Source organism: Mixophyes fleayi, chromosome 3 (assembly GCF_038048845.1).
Source record: "Mixophyes fleayi isolate aMixFle1 chromosome 3, aMixFle1.hap1, whole genome shotgun sequence".
NCBI lineage: Eukaryota > Metazoa > Chordata > Amphibia > Anura > Limnodynastidae > Mixophyes > Mixophyes fleayi.
In genome coordinates, this window is record NC_134404.1 from 235,704,564 (window position 1) to 235,727,006 (window position 22,443).

At 38.2% G+C, this 22,443-nt stretch overlaps 1 protein-coding gene across 2 annotated transcripts in view; it reads right to left on the reverse strand.

Moving 5' to 3' along the window:
* PDE10A (phosphodiesterase 10A) overlaps positions 1-22,443 on the reverse strand; it is a 178,364-nt gene that overhangs the window by 75,439 nt on the left and 80,482 nt on the right. For both annotated transcript variants that reach the window (XM_075203294.1, XM_075203293.1), the window contains exons 5-7: positions 15,859-15,908; positions 5,851-5,991; positions 1,270-1,425 (exon numbers count right to left, since the gene is read on the reverse strand). In XM_075203294.1, coding sequence (XP_075059395.1) covers positions 1,270-1,425; positions 5,851-5,991; positions 15,859-15,908 — 347 coding nt within the window. The remainder of the gene's footprint in view (positions 1-1,269; positions 1,426-5,850; positions 5,992-15,858; positions 15,909-22,443) is intronic.

Here is a 22,443-nt window from a genome sequence, read left to right on the forward strand (position 1 = left end):
AATGCGGTGCCGATAAAAAACACACTTACAAACACAAAGAAAACACAAAATTTAAATACATATTACATACAGTCTGAAACATGCTGCTATGATTCTCAAATTTCTTAGAGTAAGATTGTTGCCATAAAAAATTTTTTTAAAAAAAGGGGCAATATCGTAAAAAGTTATTGCAAATGAATATGTAGTAATAAATAAAAGTTTTCGCCATTACAACATGTGATGTGTGCAACAATATATAATAAAATAATTGTACTTCGTGCTAATTGTACTGTTATTTTGACTGAGGGTGCACATTCTTTTTATGATTTTGTGGAAAAATCCTTTAAGTAACAATTGTTTCAACTCCATTAGCTTATTGGAATTTATGTTATAAAAAAAATAAAAAAAATATTTTGCTGGATTATATCATTCTGTTTATTTTTATTTTTTTTTAAATGAAAACACACTCACAGCAAAGCAAAACAATTTAACTGAGCAACTCACATAACTTGGCAACACTTTGACCTGGAGGGGCATTGTTGGGTCAGAGTAGAATCTCTTCAATGTTTTCCTTATCATTTATTTATATAGCGCCAGCAGATTCCGTGCCAATAGCAGTTTCCACATTAGTTACCGTACCGTAAGTCTAGGTTTTCATTATTATAAAAATAAATAGTAATCTAAACTATTTAAAATAGGGATAATTTTTCTCAATTACCTCGTTACAACCAAAATGTAGTTACAGCATCTGCCTATCATTATATCTACTTCCTCCTCTGTTCTTATTATCACTGGTGGCCAAAACCACTTTCTCAACTGTCTAATCTGTGTTTGGTTGCTTCCACCAGGTCATATGCGGATTGCAATATGACCGATGAGAGCTTGGACTGGCAGATTTTTGTCTATCCCCGTAATTTATTTAAATAGCGCCAGCAAATTCCAAGGACAGTTAAAAGAGAATGCAGTGGCTACAGCATTCCCTTTGGCATCCAGCCAAACATTTAAAGTGAGGAAAGTAACAATTATGTAGTTCATTTGTAAGTATTGTCTCAGTGAACTGGACATGATCTTTAAGATTTCTTATAGTTGGCTTTTGTGATATTCATTAAAATTGAGCTTTACCACAAACTAGTTTGCAAAAGAATCTGCATGACCATCAATAGACATATAACTATATCTAATGCTTATTTCAAAATCTATAAACAACTTGAGTTCATAATGTACATTCAGCTGTGTAGATAAGGAAAAGCTCATAGTTCAATCAATGGGTATTTATTATTTGAAGTTTACCTGTTGATGACAAAGACGGAAGGATTCCCTTCCCCAATGCCTATGAAGTTCCAGTATTCCAATAAGATCTCCAATTGCTGTAACAATCGGTAAGCAAAGAACGGACTGGATACGAGTCCCAGAGTCCATTCCAGCACCTTTTGGAAACCTTTCATCCTAAAATATAGTTTTAAAAAAAAAAAAAAAGATAGATACACGTGAATTTATCTCCTTACATGAAATGAAAATATCTTGCAACTGCAATTTAATCCAAACAGGTGTGTGACTGTCATTTCATATTATTAAAATGTTGTGTCCACCCCTTTAACTTTCAGTCATTGGAAGAAAGGATCAATTCAAAAGTCTCGCGCACTTTTACCTTAACAATAAAATGATAGTTTGCTTGCACAGACGATGCAGCAAACGATTTAATTTTGAAAATATTATCCTGCACTGTCCCATCCTATCCGTTTTGTGTGTTCAGTTTGCCATACGTGAAAACTTTTTATTGAGTCTAAACCTTCTCGTGGATATAGCCAGGGCCGGACTGGTACATCTGGCACTTTTGGCAAATGCCAGAAGGGCCGATGGTCAGATGGGCCGGTTAGAGCGATCAGTGCACTGACACTTCCTGGTCACATGTGCCGCGCACGCAGCCAATATAGGTCCTGGAAGGCAGCTGACGAAGAGCGGGCAGGAGACAAACAGAGAAGAACAAAAAAGCAGGGGGGGGGGAGGGAAGAAAAGGTGCCACACAAAAAAACGGGATAATATAATTTGGGCCATTTGGGCCACTACTGTGTGGCATAGTGTCAACTGGGGCACTATTGTGGCATAATATGATTTTGGGGCACTACTGTGTGGCATAATGTAAAATTGGGGGCATGTATTCAGGCATGAGGGAAGGAGGAGAATGTTAATATAATGTGGGAGGTAGGCTATTAATTTAATGGTGGAGTTTAGGTGGGGGCTAATTATTTAATTTGTGCTATTTTATTGTGGGATGATGTGGGTTAATTTTATATTAGGGCCTAGCAATTTAAGATAGGATGATTGGACCTTTAATGCTGGGGCTGTTTGGGGGAAAAAAATGTGAATATGAATCATTTAATGGCAGTGATGGTTGCGGGAAATAGGTATATTTATTAAACGTAAATGCTATTTCATTTATTGCTGGGGTTGTTTGGAGGGAGGGAAATACATTAAATGTGAATACTAGTATTTTAATGTTGGGGCTGGAGGGAGGCCTAATTATAAAACATGGGCTGTATTGATTAAACACCAGGGCTGGTTGGAATTTTCTAAATTACATATACCCATTTTTTCCCCCAAATAGGGCCTCCAACATTCCAGTATCCAGACAAGCAGCAACTGAACTAAAGACACCAGGAGCCATAGGTGGTGAAAGAAACAAGACAGGTAGGAGAGAGCAGGACAGTCTGCCAACTGTCCTGAATCTGGTGGGGAAGTCCCGAATTTTGGTGACTGTCTCGTTTAGTGAGATTTGGTCAGACTACATGGACAGTTGGGAGGTATGTCCCGCTTCACACTGTACTGCTTGTGAAGACAGAGCTGCGTGCAATTAACAGTATTGCACACAGTATTGTCTGTGTATTTGTCTAACATTTGTCTAAAATGATAGCAATGTTACATAATAGGGGCTCCCTGTCTTAAATACCCCAGGCCCCCCAAGCGTTAATCCAGCTCTGGTTAGCAGGAGGGAGCGGATAGCTGCTCCAAGTCTCTTGATGGGACACAGCCTGCAGAGAAGCTCTAAGTCTCACAAGATTTGGTAAGCTTGTGAGACTAAGAGCTTCCCTGCTCACTCTACAGGAAGTTCCCACCCTGATGGATGTCAGCCGCACCAGAAGCATAGATAAGTACAGTGGGCTGGGGCTGTCATAATGTGCCTCGGGGGATGGCGTGATAAATGTAATGTTTTATTTTAATGTATGCATCATTGCCCCATGTTGGTCACACCCACAACACATTGTGGTCACGCCTTTTTTCGGTGCCGCCGCGCAGGCCCACCTCGGTTTCTTTCCTGCTGGAACCGAGGTGGGCCTGTGGACTTTAAATGCCAGGGCTGATTTTTAGTACCAGTCCAGCCCTGGATATAGCTATAAACACTGGCACTAATAACAATGAATAACATATGTTGTAATAACAATGACTAACAAGATAGAGACATGTATTACCACTCTATATTTCATATGTTATTCATCTTGCTAACAGCTTTGAATACATACCAAATATAAATTCAAACACAATATGTAGAGTACATTAAACTGTACTGTAGGTATACAGGCAAGCTTACTTCTCAAACTTTATTTTAAGAGTGTAGTCATTCTGTGAAATATTATTAATATTCATGCTTTGTAATGTCTAAAATTGTGGATAGGAAAACTAATGCTTACTTACATGTGATATGTATAACCTTTTGCCTATTTTGTCCATAAACATGAAATAAGGGAAGAAAATGTTTAAGTGGTAGTTTCTACAATGCTGTATGCATCAGCTATCCAAGAGTATTAAAGTGTAGCTTTGGTTATATTGCACAACTATATATATTTTTTTAGGATTTTACGGAGAGATATATATAATATATATATATATATATATATATATATATATATATATATATATATTTATTTATTTATTAACCACGCACTATAATGTTACACAGCCCTGTAGAGTTATACAATATACTATTAAAACACAAAAATAAAACCAATGAATTGGATTCAAAAGTAAGGTGATCATCTCTATTACAACTATTTTATTGGGCAACTCATTTTCTGATCTAGCAGTATTTATCTTTGGCTGGTTATTCCTTTGTTTCCGAAATGCTTACTATTTCATTATTTACCTTTTTTATCTGCCTCCATCCTCTTCTTTGCTGGCAGCCCCTCCCTAATGTCAGTGGCATTCTATGCAAAGGAGAGGGAGGAGACAGATTCAGTAAGCATTTATGTATTTTAGTCCCTGTCACTATGGTGATTGCATTAATTACAAAAGGTCCTATTATGTTGAAAATCTCCACAAATCCTTATTTCACAAAACTGTTGATTAAATATACAGGTATCAGGTCGCATTTAAAAAAGGCACACTAAACATGTACATTCACTTAAGACCAAAAGTACACATTATGTTAGTTGTATTCTATCCATCGGCACAGGCTGTGAACAAAGGGAGTTGTATGTGCTACCAAGTTGCCAGCTGTCATATTTTAGGACTTTTGCAGACCCGGTCATGCATTTAATGTCTTCTTACCACACTCCAACCATATCACACATATGCCTGGCTACAAAACCACAGAACTGTACTAAATAGTGAGTTCTGGAAGCAGACTTCATAGCACCATCATAGAAAATATGGAATCTAGAACATAATAATTTGATATAGTCATCCCTTAATATTTACAATAGATGCAAAGGGAAAATAAAAAGACAAAAAAAAAATAAAGGCTTCGAGTTCCCTTAATTCACAACCTCAAAACGAAATACAGTGTATACACAAAAAGTTTTTTGAAAGCTGGGCCCACATTTCCCTTAAGCCTTTCACAAGTTTACCTGGTAAATACATGTACTAAATAAACCTGTGTGTGGATTCCTCTTTGGCATTTTTCAACAATAAGTTATATGTATATGGCTTTAGACATTAAGAAAATAATGTTGCGTAGAACTGCATATCTTTTGAATACCACTTCATAAAAAGTCATCGGTGCCAAGTGCATTGAGCACTTTGTGTTGCAACATGAAAATTACTTAAGGACTTGCATAAAAATAATCAGATTGTCCTTTTTTCCTAATGCAGGTTGAAAATTAAAAGCAACTTGGCAAACCGTACATATTTTCATCAATTCCAAAAATTATTACTGTTTAGTTATTTCTCTTAAATATTTTATTATGGCCAAGAGTTTTAGACAATTCTGAATTACACATCACCTTCTATAAAAGGTATATACAATATCATTTTTAAGGACACATCATACATTTGCACATCTGATAGAGCATGGGTCATAACACATACAAAGGGAAAAGGAGAAGCTAACCTCGGAGACAAGTGATAATTTATCATTAACATTGTTAATAACAATTTAATTTAAATAGTGCCAGCACTTTGTTTGTATTCCATTTGGAGTGTAAACACAAAAACAATACAAAAGTGATTATTTTAACAAATGTTCCTCAGAAAAAAAAAACAAGACTAGGAAGCAGGATAACCCTTTAAGTCCTGGTGGCACAGTGTCTGTGAAAAAATGGTGTGAAACAACCTGAATTTTAATAATAGGAAAAAACACTACTGATGACAATACTGATACCTGGAAATATATCTGCAAACATCTATATTCCCTCACTGCTTCTTTTGCAAAAATATTAGCGAGACATCAACATGAAAAATATGTTTCTGCCTTTAAATTTAGAGCACAGTATTCAGCTATAAAAGAAACAAAAGTACACAAATCCCATAACTCCAACAGCATAAAAAAGGTTCACAAAAATTGGCTATAATATATATATTATTTATTTTCATTTATTTATAGCTGTCTTTGCTCTTAACACACAATTGATTACTCATGAACAAATCTATGTAATTTACCCCTAGTATATCTTCTACTAACAGAGTGTTTCGGGATTTGGCTACATGGGCAGGTACTGTGGTGCCATATTCAACTGGTCCAGCAGGAGTTAGCTGTGTCTGTCCAGCCTTGGTTCCAGTTGGTGTGAACAAACATAAGCTCTGAAAAAAACAAAAACAAACTAGAGAGAAATTATTAGTGACATTATGACGAACGGTATTCCTAAGAAATAGATTAGAGGGAAACAGCATGACACTTTAATTAAATTGGCCCACAATATATTTACTTTAGTGGTAAAAAAATTGTTTCATCCTCATTCACCATCATCTAGCAGGGTATTTTTTGTACATCCCAAGATATTCTAGACATAATGTTGCTCCATAAAAAGCATTGTGGATTATGAAAAACCTCTAGTTACCAAGCTAGGGCAACTTAGATTGCTATACACAGCTATATAATATATGTCAAATCCATAGATTGAGAAGCTGTTCAAAAATTTAAGAAGGTAATGTCTGAACTTTGTGGTGTCAAATGCATCTCCATATGAAACAACCCTACTGCATCAGTGTGACAACAGTCATTTATGCTATTGTTCATTCCTCTATCCAACTCTTAGCAGTCTGTGGCTTCCCGTTTGTCTCTATGTCCTTACTAACATCATGGTCATGCCCCTGTCACATACAACCTTGTCCACACAAACATAATGCACAAGTGGGTAGGGCACTATATTCAAGATTAGCATATATCATATATCACAGAAATACTCTGTGTTGCTGTTGGTATTCCAGTGATCCGATTGTCTACAGGTTGTTCCATCACCACCCACTTTAAAACTGGCATTATTCGGGTGGTCAGGAGGTAGCGTTTAGTAAATGGTTCTCTCATCCTAATTATATGTATCGTAAAGCAGGCACATTATCAGAAACAAAATCATTCAAGCATAAATCTCAGGGCAACACCTAGATATTAGCAAAAGTTGGCAACTTTATAGATGAGGAGGGATTGAGGCCATTTGTTTTAAGTCCCTGACATTTTTTAAATAAAGATCAGTTACAGTGATTTAGCACTGAATGCAACGTATTACAACAATTTAGAAAAACAATAAAAGCTTTTAACATTGTAATACACCATGTGAATAAAAACAAAATAAATACTATATTAGTGTGGTTATAAGTATCCTAATGAGTTATGCAACAGATTGTAAATAATACTACTACACAGGATTGTTTTCTAGATTTGTGTTTATAACAAAATCTTTATGCCACAAGGAAATGTCATTCATGGTTTTCATTTACGTTCATGCATAAATGCAGATTGAAAGATATGTTACCACTTACATGGTAAAGCAGGAGATAAACTTTATATTCTTACTCGTATGTATTTATTTTGTTTTATAGCAAAGAGAAACACTTTGGGTACCATGGGTATTTAGAACACTAACTTTTTCCCTCCCTTCTACTAACTCATGCTTTAAAATGTTTCAACACATTTAGGCCAAAAAAATGCATAGTATGTTCCTCCTGTTCTTTATATTAGCGTTTGAACTGGCAATATAATTGTATACATCTGGCAGTTTGACGTCAATGCTTCATACAGATCTGGGCTGCCCCAGTGGTTCTGCTTCAAGGAATGTGCAAAACAACCATGATGACAAATGGAGTTTCCTTCACTTCCTCCTACTCATGTTCTATTAGAATTACTTTTCTCACATACCAGCTTCAAAGAAATAAAATAAAACTTGTAATAATAATAAAAATAAAAAAAATAAATAAAAAAAAGTCTTTGATAAATAGACATAGGGGAAAACCGTTACATCTGTTTCCACACTAACCTAAAAGGGGTGACAGCCAACGCTGAAGGGGGGCACAGTTTGTGAATATTTTAGATCCATTGGTTAAAATCAAGGGCTAGGGGATGTGGCATTTTTGTTTCTCACTCCAGGAACTAAAATTTTAAGTTACAAATCTGACTAGTGCACATGATATGCAATATAGAGTGAAATCTAGTGATCACAATATATGTTGACAATAGATCTCTGGTGCTTACCAAAATGCAGACCCCAGATCTTCGGTGGCTACCAACATTGCTGGCACCCTCAGTCCTTCATCCACATCCTTACCCTGAATTTGCTTACCCACCACTGTGCTCTTTGGTTAAAGAGAAGACAGGTGCATTCTGTAGAGAGCAGTAGGAGTTCAGGATCCCAGACCAGTGAAAAGAAAGCTCTCACCACCTTAATCATAGTGGCAACCTCTGGCACTTCTCCTACCATCATGCCAAGCTTTACATGTCAGTATGCTACGCTGCGCTGTACTTTAGGTCTACTGTTGCCAATGAAGCGGCAGCAGGAAAAATTTAACCCCATTTTCTGATCTAAAAAAATCCTAGATTCTGCAGTTGAATATATTGAATGACTCATAAGTGGGGGAAGTGTGGGGGAAAAAAATAAAAATAAAAAAAATCATGCTTCTATGTACATTCAGAGAAGATCGTCCGTCTCTGGATGGCAATTGTGGGGGCAACAGTCTTCATATTCCCATTGCTACCTACAAGTGGCTGAAGGTTTTGTACTACATAGCTCTACGTCCAAGTGTCCGTTTTGGTAAAAGTGGTCATCTGCATTGTTTTTTTGATATTATCCCTTTTCACACTAGCAGATAATCCAACTTAAGTGTATGACAAGAATGATGGTTTATAATATATTCTTTTTATATAATCTTTGTTCAAACATTCTATATTACAATGTGCATGATTCCCAACTTGCCAAAAGCTAAGTGAATATAGTAAGCCAGTGGTAGGCTAGCACCACAAACAGCTATAATCTGTACTGTTGCATACTGTTTGACTATTAGAAAAGCCTGCATGCTGTTCGTGGTAGTTCCCTTTAGCGTTAGACAGTCTAATGTTAAAGTTTGTGACTGCCTCCAATAGGTCTGCCCTGTATCACACTTTTGGATCTCCATACCTGGCAATGCCCTGAAAGACCACATTCTAGGATGCCAATTACACCATACCCACCCAAAGAATGTTCGTTTGATGAGAGTATCCTCACACATGAATAGGATAATTGAGTGGTTAGCTTGAAAGGAGATTTGAGCTTTTAAACCAATGGCAAGGGCCGATTCCTTGATTTATAGACTGAGGGAGTTTTTTTCTATTTGTTCACGCATGTGATATGTTCCAAGCGTTTCAATCTCTGCCTTGTGATGAAAGGCCTTGAAGAGGGCCTGTATAAAAACTAGAGATGCTCACTGACCCCGTGAAGTGGTTTTGGTTATGGATCAGGATTAGCTTCATGTTCTGGTTTTGGTAAAACCACCCTCGTGTGTTTTTGTTTTGGAACTATATTTTTTTTTTTAGAAAAATTGCTAAAATCACATAATTTTGCTCTTTTTTTGATCCTACATTATTATTAACCTCACTAACACTGATTTCAAGTCATTTGCAGTTATTTTTGACCACCTCACAGGTCACAATATTATTTTTATACACTTTCGGACAAATACTGCAGCGACCTGGCTGGATGCTAAGCGACAGAGCAATGACACAAACACACGGCAGTTCCTAGCACATCTAGGAAACATTGGCACACAGCAGTGGCAGAAAAGAAAAAGTGATGCAAGATGGAACTGTCCCACCCACCCTTATGTTGGATCTTAAAAAGGACATGCACACTAACAAACCAAGCACTTCAGCCACAAAACTGCCACTCCTTGTGGCTGAAGTGTTTGGGCCCCCTCAAAACAAGGTAACAATGAATGGCTTTAAGCCACGTAAGTTAACAATGGTGTTAACATCTTGCCACAGTAGATTTCACTGTCATCATCCTCAGCCTCATCCTCACCCTCATCAGTGTGTACATCATCTTCACACATTATTAATTCATCACCACTGGAATCCACCATTACAGAAGCATTTTGATGTAATTGGCAGGAAAGGCCTTCCTCGTGGAACTTGAAGTTCATTTTTAGGAACATCATCTTTTCCACATTTTGCGGACGTAGCCTCCTATGCCGATCACGGACAAGGTTCCCGGTTGTGCTAAAAAGGCTTTCAGAGTACACACTGGAGGGTGGGCAGCTTAGGCAGTGCAAGAGTTGGTACATGGGTCTCCAAATTCCCTTTTTTTCCTCCCAGTATGTAAAGGGACTGGCTGATGTGTCGATTTTTATTCCTCCTGGAAATCTTCCTCCACCATCCTTTGGATGTTGATAGTAGAATCAGGTGGAGTTACGGCAGAGGTTTCACGTTTTTCTGGTCAATACTTTTAGACCAGACTTCAAAATATGGTGCAGAGTCATCTGCATCATCCCTGGGTCTCTTGGGATAGCCAAGTTTTTTTCAAACAGCAGTTGAGTGAAAAACTGAAGGAGGAGACGCCGTCCTGTCACATAACATTTGAGCTGTCATCTTGCTCATGAGGAGCTCCTTGCATCTCTTCAGATCTGGGTCAATTGGAAAAAAGAGAAGACATAGCTCTTAAACCGAGGATCAGGTACAGTCACCAAAATGTAGTGATCCGATTTCAAGATTTTGATAACTCTTGGATCCTGGAGAAGCATATAAAGTACTTGATCTACAAGTCCGACATACTTAGCGGAATTGCTTTGTTTAATCTCCTCCTTCAGTTTCTCAAGCTACTTTTCCAAAAGACTAATAAAAGGGAATAACTTGAATCAAGCTCGCAGTGTCTGAACTCACTTCACAGGTGACTACTTTGAATGGTTTCAGCACCTTGCACAACTCGGAAAGTATTCTCCACTGCGCTTGACTAATATACATACCCCCTCCTTTCCCAATGTCATGGCTTGTGGAGTAAGCGTGAATGGCTTTTCGCTGTTCCACCATCCGCAGAAGCATATACAGGGTGGAATTTCACCTGGTCACCACCTCTTGCTTCAGTTGGTGGCAAGGCAAATTAAATTGCTCTTGCAGCTCCTGCTGCATTCTCCTCCTACTGTTGCAGAATGACGGAAATGTCCAGATATTTTACGGGCCACAGACAGCATCTCCTGCACGTCCCTGTCATTTTTTAAAAAGCTCTGCACCACCAAGTTGATTGTGTGAGCAAAACTGGGAATGCGATGGAATTCACCCAGCTGTAATGCTCTCACAATATTGGTGGCGTTATCAGGAATGACATATCCTGCCAGGGAGTCCAAGTGGGATAAGCCATGTTGCAATGATATCTCTTAGTTTTTGTAACAGATTGTCAGCTGTATGCCTCTTCGTGAAGCCGGTGATACACAGAGTAGCCTGCCTCTGACAAATGTGATGTACTTGGGTACATGCTGCTGCTGTTCCTGCTGGTGAAGGCGAATCACCAACCCAGTGGGCGGTCACAGTCATATACTCTTTAGTTTGCCCACTTCCGCTTGTCCATATATCTGTGATTAAGTGTACAGTGGGCAGAATGGCATTCTGCAGCCCAATAATAACATTTTTATGAAACCTTCTGGTAGAGGTGAGGAATAGCTTTTCTACTGAAATGGTGTCATGATGGAGTTTGGCAACGGGGACACAAGACCTCAAGTAACGGTCTAAAACCAGCTGCATTAATAGTGGATATTGGATGCAGATCTAATTCGAGCATAGTGGCCATGGCGTCTGTGATCCGCTTTGCCACTGGGCGACAGCTTTCATACTTGCTTCTTCCTGCAAACGATTGTTTAACAGTCAATTGTCGTAAACTACTAGTAGTCTTCTTCTTGGTCTGCTTCTGGGATGAAGATTCACCACCAGCAGCAGCAACAGCAGCATCAGTGGGACCACCTCTCAAGAATACTTCTGAGGAATCCAGGAGAGTGGAGGAGTCATCTAGCCTTAGCAACTTGGATGCAGGACAGTGTTGTGGATGTAGATTGCAGGCGTCGGGATGTAGGTGAGAAGGGTCCTAGCTGATTATGGACTTCTTGTTGATATTTTTTTACCATAACTTTCAGATTTTCCCAACACCTTGCCATGAACTCGAGTCAAATGGCGTAACATGGATGATGTTCCTAGATGGTTAAGGTCTCTCCCTTGACGGACTGTGGCTTTACATACACTACAAATGGCTAGACAACTGTTGGTAGGATTTAAGTAAAAATAATTCCACACATAAGAAGTGTATTTTTTTGGTCTTATGTCCAGGCATGACAATGGCCTTATTATCACGTGCCAGAATGGTTTCCACTGGTGCAGGACTTACACAAACAACATCATCCTCATCAACATCCTCATTAGCGCCCTCTTTGGCTACACAAATATCCCCCTCATCCTGTTCCAATTCCAAAGTGTCATCCTCAATTGGTGTATCACCAGCTACACTCGGGCTGTTCAGGCACACATCAGCAGAAATGCTGAAAGGGGCCTTCTTTATGGGTACACCATCAGAATGGTCACGATTACACATAGCACTCGTGGATGGAATCTCCTCATGGATTGGTGTAATTTCTGAATCTGAACATACATTTTCTTCTAATGCCTTACTGTTTTCTTCCAGCTCGGCTTTTATACATAAAAATATTTGGGCACCACTTTTGGAGTCCGAATTACTTGGTCTTGCTTGGTCACGAGTGACCTTACAAGAAGATGCCTCAAACAATTTTAGCTCTCGCACTCATAGAGAAAGGCGAAGGCCTCATTCTTTCTTTGCCACTGCATGTGTAGAATGGCTTGTTGGCATTTTTTTTTTTTCGGCAGATAACTTTTCCAGGATTACAGCTCTTTTTTTCTTCACCACAGTAAAAGGTGTTTTTTTAATGTTTTTTTCCCTGACTTAAAAAGACTATATACTTTTACATAGGCTTTACCAGATGACGTACATGGATCACTATCATCAGGACTGGTGGCAGCAGCTGCATGCTGCTCCTGCTCTTCCGTGTACTGCTGTGAATCCATTTGGATAACACCCTACACTTTTTGGTGCAAATTCAGAAGAAAAGCCTGCAAGGACTAGTTAATTTGTATTTCAGCAATGACAATTAGCAATGGAGCTTTCTTTGACACTGCTCCCACCCTCCTCTTTCAATTCTCTAAGTTTGCCTGCCCAACTGCTCTACACTCTATTCTACCCCTTCTGTATCCCTCTCTCAAATGGCGCTAGATCGCAGTGGAGGGTGGTATTTATAGATTACGAAACTCGCAAGAACCGACAACGTTTTGTCTCATTTTGGAATCCGAAAAAGCGCGGAAGTACCGAGCCGACTCAGCTCGGTACTAGGATCCCCTAAGTTCAGGTGTGTTCGGTTTCCGAGGAACCGAGCCTGAGCATCTCTAATAAAAACCCTGAGCAATAGATGCCCTGCGATGTGAAAAGAAATGGCAGCTCTCCATCCTATACTCCATCTGCCTGGCATCACTACCCACTGAATTGACTGTTTATCTTTACAATGAAAGTTCAGCAAATACTGCAGTAATTGTAAATATTTAACAATGTATACATTTGAAGAAAACATACAAATCATGCCAATTAACATCAATTTGCATAGGAAATTTATAGATCTATTTTACCATTATACAGTTTGCAATAAATATTTATCAAAAAGGCAACTACTCAGAAACCCACAGCTCCAACCCAGGCACCTCTTTGAACTGTTGAAAGTTTCTACTGCTGCTCTTCCAACCTCCATCAGCCCTCAAGCAGATTACTTTAAAATGGATATTCCCTTCATAATAAAAACGTCACTGAGGATGAAGTTTCCACATTTCCCCATTCTAACCCTCTAGCTACATGCAAATGTGACCCAACATGACCTAATTTTTCATTAATTTTAACAGATACTTTTACTCAACTACTAACACTCCTTATATCGGTTAAGGTTCATTCCAATTTCAGACATGTCGTTTAAAAACAAAAAAAACCAAAATAAAATAACCCTAAAAACCCCACCCTTGCATGTTTCAGACCAGTCTTATCTGTCCATCATCTCAAAACTATTCCACTCTCTCAACTGGTTTACCTTAAAACTTTGTATTCCGTTAAAAATTGTATTCTTGTGAATCAAAACCCCTGCTCTGCATGTAGACTTATGTGGCCCATATTGGTATATGTACAAAAGTAGTAACACTATTGCCTACTGTTTCTGTGGGTTTCATACTTTAGACTGCAAACTCCTTGGCCAGTGAGATGTTCCTTATGGTTCTCCAAGTACTGCACTACACACATTTATATCACAGTAATTGTATATTGCACCCTGAAATGTGACTTTGTAACCAAAATAACTACACACACACACACACACACACACACACACACTAAAACTGCATTCATATGACCATCAAGGCACAGAACTACACAAATTATTTTAGCCCATTAGATGGTGCTATATGCAAGGATAAAAAGAGGAAAGAAATAGCTGGAAATAGACTTAGCCACAACATTTAGTCCAACAGTGCACGCTTATGCTTAATGCTTAACTGCAAACCCCAGGCTTTTTTCATTTAGAAACTACACAGTAGTAAAATGTGTACACAAATGAATGCATATAATGCATATAATGTATTAGCTTGTTAAAAAATACATACAGAAATTGATCAAAATGAGCATTATGCACCAAATGCTAGGATTCTGGCCACCTAAAGAGTAATTTCCTTTTCCCTTAGTAGCCATTCTGGACCAGCACTGTTATTGAGATACAGCCTGTGTACATCTTGGTTCAATATATTATTATAATTATTATATTATTATATATAATAATAAACAGTAAAATATATAAAATGTTTCCAATGCCAACTTTGCAGTCATAAGGCATAGGCACCATACACACGAAATGTCACAATCCTATATTTTCTATTTTTTATAACTGAAAGGACACAAATTGTACATATTTTACTACTTCATTTTTGTAGGTTTCATGTGTGTGGAAGATGTAACCTTTACTCGCTTTTTATGTAAAAATTTTGCAAATAATGTTGATTTCTAAAAACAGGATTTAATAAGAGAGCCAGCACCCTGGGTGTATTAAAAAAAAAAAGAAAAGAAAAGAAGACAGCTCTCCGACAACAAGAGAGTTAGGTCAATATTCATGTTATACAAAACTTAGGTATAGAATATGCTTGTCTCCGGATTTAAAGTTTATTTTGCTTTGGTACAATTTGAAAAATAAAGCATTTTGTTTTAGAACTGTGCTCCAGCCTGCATATGTGTTAAAAAAAACAAACACATTTTGCAAAGACACAGGAAATACAGAAAAAAACAAAACAAAAACACAAACTGTAGAAAAACTGCAGCAATAAAATGGGAAAAGGACAGGCCCGGCGCTCCCATTAGGCAAGGTTAGGCACTTGCCTAGGGCGCCGGGCTCTGGAGATAAAATCACTTTAAAACTGTGCGGCGACCGCTGACTATACCTTTCACGGCCGCCGCACAGCTTCCGATAAATCCACAGGGAGGGGGGAAGGGGCTATGGATCCCCATCGCCGCCTCTCTGCTCTGTCTCCTACCCTCTACTCACTGACTGTCGGGCGTGACATCATCACGGCCCGACAGTGTCAGTGAGTGGAGGGGAGGAGACGGAGCAGAGAGGCGGCGGTTTTGAGGCAAGGTAAGGAAAGACGTAGGGAGGAGGGTGCCGATTTTTAAAGTGTGCCTGCGGCGGGGGGGGCGCAGATTTTGACAGTGCGCCTTGGGCGCCAAGGACCCTAGCACCGGCCCTGGAAAGGGAAATTAGGAAAAAGAATCCTATTGTAGTGAACCTGCCATTCTGTAAAAATGCAGCCTTATTTAAATGCATATTTATAACCACACATCTTTCTTAAGTGGGACTTATGTCTCCAAGTGTTTTTTTATTTTTTGAAAGGCCACTCTAAAATCCAATCCTGTTGATCCAGGTGCACCCCAGTATAAATTCATGGAAAAATATTAATTGAAAGGCAAAACTTTCAACTGTCAAAAAACAGGACATATAAAAGCACTACTTGTACTTGAATAAAATTTACAAACGTTAAAGAAAGGTGACTGATGTTTTTTTCCTGTTTGTCCTACTGCACCAATTTAAGATCTCCATTATATTGCTGTGTGTGAGTATTAGAGAATAAATACTTACATTATTGCATTCTCCAAGGAAATATAGTGCAAATCCATCAGCTTTCGTAGCTGCCAAGGGAAAAAAATATATACATATTCATGAGTTAAAATGTAAAAACAGACCATTTACTGTTTAACCATACAATAGACATAGTAACCTGTAATTAGATAATGTTCTTTGCCAAATGTGTATTAGTGAATATGTAGGAATGTAAAAGATGTAGTCGGTAATGGGATAGTTTGAAAATGTAAGTAAAAAAATAATCTAGATCGTAATAGGAAAATATATTACAAGATTTCAACTACTTCACTGAAAAGCAATAAAAATTTCCTTCACACTTCCACTTTTGGCTATTTCTATTCAATGCATAAAAGGAAGATAAAGTCCCAGCAGTCCACATTTTGAAGACAAACATTTGATCTACCCTCCATTAGGTTAAGCAGAAGACCTTCAGATGTCTCCACTATAGCAAATGTGTCTGCTTATAAATGTAGGCATTTAATCTTCACCAATGGAGATGTGGGCATAGACAAGCAAATCATTTCTTATATGTGCCTTTTGACCAAATATGCATCCAGAAAACATTGGTTAATTTCGCAGATACAGCCAGATATGCAGAACCAGCTTGAGCCAAGTATTCCAAATTGCATACAGTTGTTTCAAGCCAATTGGTTCTCATCAGTGTAACACATTAAGAACAAAAACTTCTGCCATGTAGTGCATTGGCGGTCAACATTCTTTTAGGAGATCAGATCAGCAGCATGAAATGTTCGCTCCGCTCAAGCAGTAGGATTATCTATTAATGGCTAGTCAGACTGGCGAGTTGACATCACCCAATCATGCGTGCATTAATCTAAATAGATCATGTGACTGCATATTTGTTCTCTTCCGAATGATCCTGAAGTTGCAGTTGAGCAAAGAAGTAAAATTATTCTTGTCTATAGGTTAGCATTGGATCCCTCCTTTGGAGGGCATGATGTGGCCATTGGGCAAATTGTTGCCCACAACTAGTGTAGTGGAACCATACAGTACAACCACTTATTTTAGAGGATTCAATTAAATGATAAAATGCATTACAAAGTAAGATAAACATTACAATGTAACTAAGATAATGCACTTTGTCAACTGTGGAGTATAAATATATTTGCCTGCACACAATATTTCCCCACATTACTCAGTGTGTACAATAATGAACTCTACAAAGAACTGGAGACATCCATCGTCCCTTGACAAACAATTTAACAGATCAAATGCTGGAAATACGATTATGACCTGCTCCTCTGGTCCCTACCACAACGGAGAACCTTCAACAATGATCACATGGGCAGCATACATGGCACAGTATACTGTATCATGGCTGTTCTGTGCCATTTTCCCTGTGATTTTCTCATACAACTTTCAAAAGTTAGAGAAAATGCTTATTTGTATGTCCCTTACTGTCAATCATGTCCATTTTTCTAAAACAGCCCAGGAACCACAATCTGATTTTTTACCTGAACCAACATTGAAAATAATAACCTACAATCTTCTACTAACGAGCTCTGCAACCAATCAGCGAAGTGGGCCATCCAACCAAAACAGTGAGAATAGATCTGCAAGCTCTAGATCATTGCTTTAAAATAGTAAAAGGGAGAATACTAGGAGGTATGCACATGGCTGTGTAGAATACATGAATATGCTCAGCATTTAATAAACAATCAGGTAAAACTCTGTCTGTGACTTTGAACCCCATGACAAGAAAAACTAAAAAATAAAAGATGTAAACATAGAATTACCATTACCTCCTCAAACTGTTCCACTATTATTAAATGCTCCAAAGTTATTTCAGAACCATGATTTTTTTTAAATGAAGATGAAGATATGTGCAGTAGTTACCTTCAATGCATTGCGTTATTGAAGGTCTTTGTAAAGGTATTTGTTGTGATCCGTGTCACAATTAGAATTATTTTCTCTTCTGTAACCTCTGCCCTATTTTAGGTTGGGTAACCATGATGCTTTGCATGCATCCATCCATGGTATGTTAGCATATGCAGCATGTGAAACACAGATCATTAATCCCTGTGGAAAAGTACATTTGTTCTTCCTACACAATGTTAAGCAGTCAATTACCATAACTTGCTGCACTATTCTTGCAGACAGTGTCCATATATTGTTAAAAATAAATGTTGTGTGCACTTTTCCACAGGGAACAATGATTCCTATCTCACATAATGTGGAAAATAAAAAAAATGTACTTCTATTGAGCAAAATTACAAAATGGCTATCAACTGTGATCAGCTATCAATGCAGCTGAGGCTGAATGTACAATGAAAGCATATTAAGCACAATGGATATCCAGCCTAATAAAGCTCTTGAGCAATGGCATTTGCAGAGTTAACACAGTCATGCCACAGATCACAGTATGCAAATACATTTGTTTGGACAATTATTATCAGTAACATTTATTTATATAGCCCCAGCATATTCTAAATTGCTTTGCAATTGGGAACAGTAATTCCACAAGATTGGGTATTACCAAACAGACAAGTAGGACCCTGTTTGCAAGCTTGCAATCTTTGGAAATATAGGAATTTGATACAGGAGGTTAAAGTGCCTCATATTACCCATCAGTACAGCTGGATTGCAATTAGAAAAAGTGCTTTGTGGGGCTAAATAATCTAGTCACACAAGAATGCTAGTTTGGGAGTCAGAAGGTTGTTTGATAAGACGTTGTAAAGGCTATAGGTCAGGAAGGTTATTCGTTCAGAGTGCACTGAAAATTTCCAAAGGACCCACTTATTAAAATATAGTAGTACATCGGCTTTAGTAGAAAAAAAAAATGCTACCTTACCGTGTAGCTGATGTGAATATGTATGGCAAACTAATATTATACAGATTGCATTTATCTTTATGAAGTCTTTATTAATTAGACATGAGGTTGTGTGTCCGGAATGGTCTAGATTGGAAAGACACGAAAGAACCACTTGTTAAAATATAGTAATAAAGTGGCAACTTCGAAAGGCAAGTAAGTTATTTTACATACAATATATATTTATATATCTTGAGTTATTCCTCCAAAATTTATACTCCCTTTACAATATTAATTATTTTGAAAAATACGTCAAGATTATTATAATAAATCAATAAACAAACACCACCACACAGCATTGCAGCATAATAAAAAGATTTCTGAATTAAAAATTGCAGTATTTTTCACATATTACTTTATCACAATTTAGTTTTTAATACTTCACTGGTGGCATGACGTAAGGATCCTGAATAAATTATATTATTTTTAACCAAAGTTTTTATTAAAACACAACCAAAGTGCCCCCAATCAATTGCACACAATTCTCTCTTTTTGTTGATTTGAGAATGTTCCCAAGAAATCGTTCCCCTGATTGTTGTGTTTGGTGAAGCTTCCTATGGTTTTGTAACGATTATATTATTGACAAGTTGATTGATCTTTTTGAAAAAAAGCATAAATCAGCTGTGCTCCACCTCTTAAACAAGCTTTTTAAAGTATGTGATGAACAAAAGGAAACATTTCTATAAAGTCGCAGATTTAAAAGTATGGTTATTAATTAGTATTTTTAGACTTTTATATTGTGTTATGGTACTATTCGCTTTATCAGATCTGCCAGTATTTGTTAAGCCAAAAGGTAAAGAGTTTGGTCTCATATTAAAACTTATTTCACCAGTATTAACCCGGTTTCGACAAAGTAGTGATCACATCTAGCGGTTGCAAGTTATGAGCAATATGAGATTAATACTCAAAAGTACTTTATTTATGGGTCAGTTTAAACTGGTTATTCGGCGGATAGAGACGTAGGCAACAGTTGGAGTAAGTTGCGCCCCACCCTCGGAAAAGATCAAATAAACTGACCTATGACCAGCAGACAACTGGAACATCTTTAACCCTGGACCAATGAAGACCTATCTTGAGGTTACTGCTATAGCCAGCAACAGATCTGCCATTTCTACTGTAGATAAAAATGCAAAAGTCTTTGTTGCACACATTTGCAAATGTATGTTTAAGCCATCCTGCCACGCCAAGGCGCTTTTGCTAATAGGATGGTCCTACTCTAAACAATGAGAGTCCCTATATTTGGGCCATACATATGTGTTTTTAAATTGAGAGCTAACTTACCAAAGAGGTACCCCAGAAGCCTCCAAATAGCAATCCAATGTCAGCACTCCCCCTCAGCTACTGACACCAACATGCCTCTCAGACAAATACAAAAGTGGAAGCTGCTCAAATCAATTTATAGGCCATAGGCCTATAGGCCATCCTGCCTTGGCGTGGCGGATGGCTTAAACATACATTTGCAAATGTGTGCAACAAAGACTTTTGCATTTTTATCTACAGTAGAAATGGCAGATCTGTTGCTGGCTATAGCAGTGTGCTGGGGGAAAAAATGTTGTGTGTATGTTCCTTGCAGGATAACCCCACCCTTTCAGCACCTGTTATGGCCTATAAATTGATTTGAGCAGCTTCCACTTTTGTATTTGTCTGAGAGGCATGTTGGTGTCAGTAGCTGAGGGGGAGTGCTGACATTGGATTGCTATTTGGAGGCTTCTGGGGTACTTCTTTGGTAAGTTAGCTCTCAATTTAAAAACACATATGTATGGCCCAAATATAGGGACTCTCATTGTTTAGAGTAGGACCATCCTATTAGCAAAAGCGCCTTGGCGTGGCAGGATGGCTTAAACATACATTTGCAAATGTGTGCAACAAAGACTTTTGCATTTTTATCTACAGTAGAAATGGCAGATCTGTTGCTGGCTATAGCAGTGTGCTGGGGGAAAAAATGTTGTGTGTATGTTCCTTGCAGGATAACCCCACCCTTTCAGCACCTGTTATGGCCTATAAATTGATTTGAGCAGCTTCCACTTTTGTATTTGTCTGAGAGGCATGTTGGTGTCAGTAGCTGAGGGGGAGTGCTGACATTGGATTGCTATTTGGAGGCTTCTGGGGTACCTCTTTGGTAAGTTAGCTCTCAATTTAAAAACACATATGTATGGCCCAAATATAGGGACTCTCATTGTTTAGAGTAGGACCATCCTATTAGCAAAAGCGCCTTGGCGTGGCAGGATGGCTTAAACATACATTTGCAAATGTGTGCAACAAAGACTTTTGCATTTTTATCTACAGTAGAAATGGCAGATCTGTTGCTGGTTATAGCAGTGTGCTGGGGGAAAAATGTTGTGTGTATGTTCCTTGCAGGATAACCCCACCCTTTCAGCACCTGTTATGGCCTATAAATTGATTTGAGCAGCTTCCACTTTTGTATCTATCTTGAGGTTATCTGTGTATATTCGTGACATTATCACTGTTTATGCCAATTCAAGCTGCATATAAGCACCCTGGCCCATTGTTCTCACTCTCTCTGATCCTGACTACAGACATCATGATTTTATCTTGTCCTGTATGAAGCGTTAGAGGAGATGTAATGTATTCGGTGTTTTTATCCATTCCTGCTTTATTGTAATATTTTATGCATAATAATGGCTTGCTGTAAATCCTGCTATAATTTGCAATTGAATATCTGTGCTTTGGAACCACAATAATCGCATTGGACAATGTTTTATTGGCAAGTGATAAAATGACTTTGATCATATGGGAGCTCGTAAAGGCGCTACATTTCTCAAGGATTCGCAAAACCTACAGATTTCGGTCTACCAACAAAGGGTGGGACGTCATTCGGGTAAGAACGCGAATATTTATATGCCTTTATATCATCCAGTGCTGCTAAACCGAATATCCGCTTTGTGTAATCTATGGGGTGCTAGTGAGAACTTAGGGACAAGAAAGGAAAAAAAACAACCTGTTTCTTTCTCATGTCATTTTGCGATTTAAACGTGGTTTGTTTGCTTAGCATACGCATATGTGTTCCTGTGTTGCTGCATGTTTAAACAGTTATATTGATAGACTGTTCTGTTGCATTTTATAGTGAAATGAACTGTTAAAACCTCTGAGAAGTTATTACAACCATTTGGGAAAGTACTTTTCTGCGCAGAAAACAAAAGGTATATATGTATGTAAATTGTGTGATTGTTAAGATAAATTTGAGGATCCAGGTTAGTGTTAAATAAACAGGGTATAAAAGAGACCTTTATGGCGTTCTGTTTGAAAGAAAACAGGGTACGAAGAGACGCCGGTGAAACGAAAGCAAGGGTTTTTCATCACAAAACCAATAGTGGTCGCAAAATTTAATGATAGCTAGTATCTCTAAGTGGTGCGATTGGACCGCATGGTTGCTCATGTAACTGTGACTTGAAAGTTGTGGGAGGAAATACGCTGGCAAGGCTGGTATTAGTAAATATTTAGTGGTATAGTACTCAACAGGTACCTCTCTGAAAAGTCGGGATATTGTTTTATGCTGTAAAGTATTAATATTTCCATCTGTTCAGTAGGAAGGGATGGTGTTAGGGACCTCGTTTGGTATGCTGACAATCACGTGTATTGTTTAGTGGTACGCAGTGGAGAAGCGAGTGGACGCAGCTTGTGTAATTCGTCCATGGCCACCACAAATATCACACAGGAGTTTTGCACTGCGAAGCGTTGGAAAATTCTGTTTTCATATGGGTGCTGAACAAATGTGTGAGATGGCCGATGGCCGA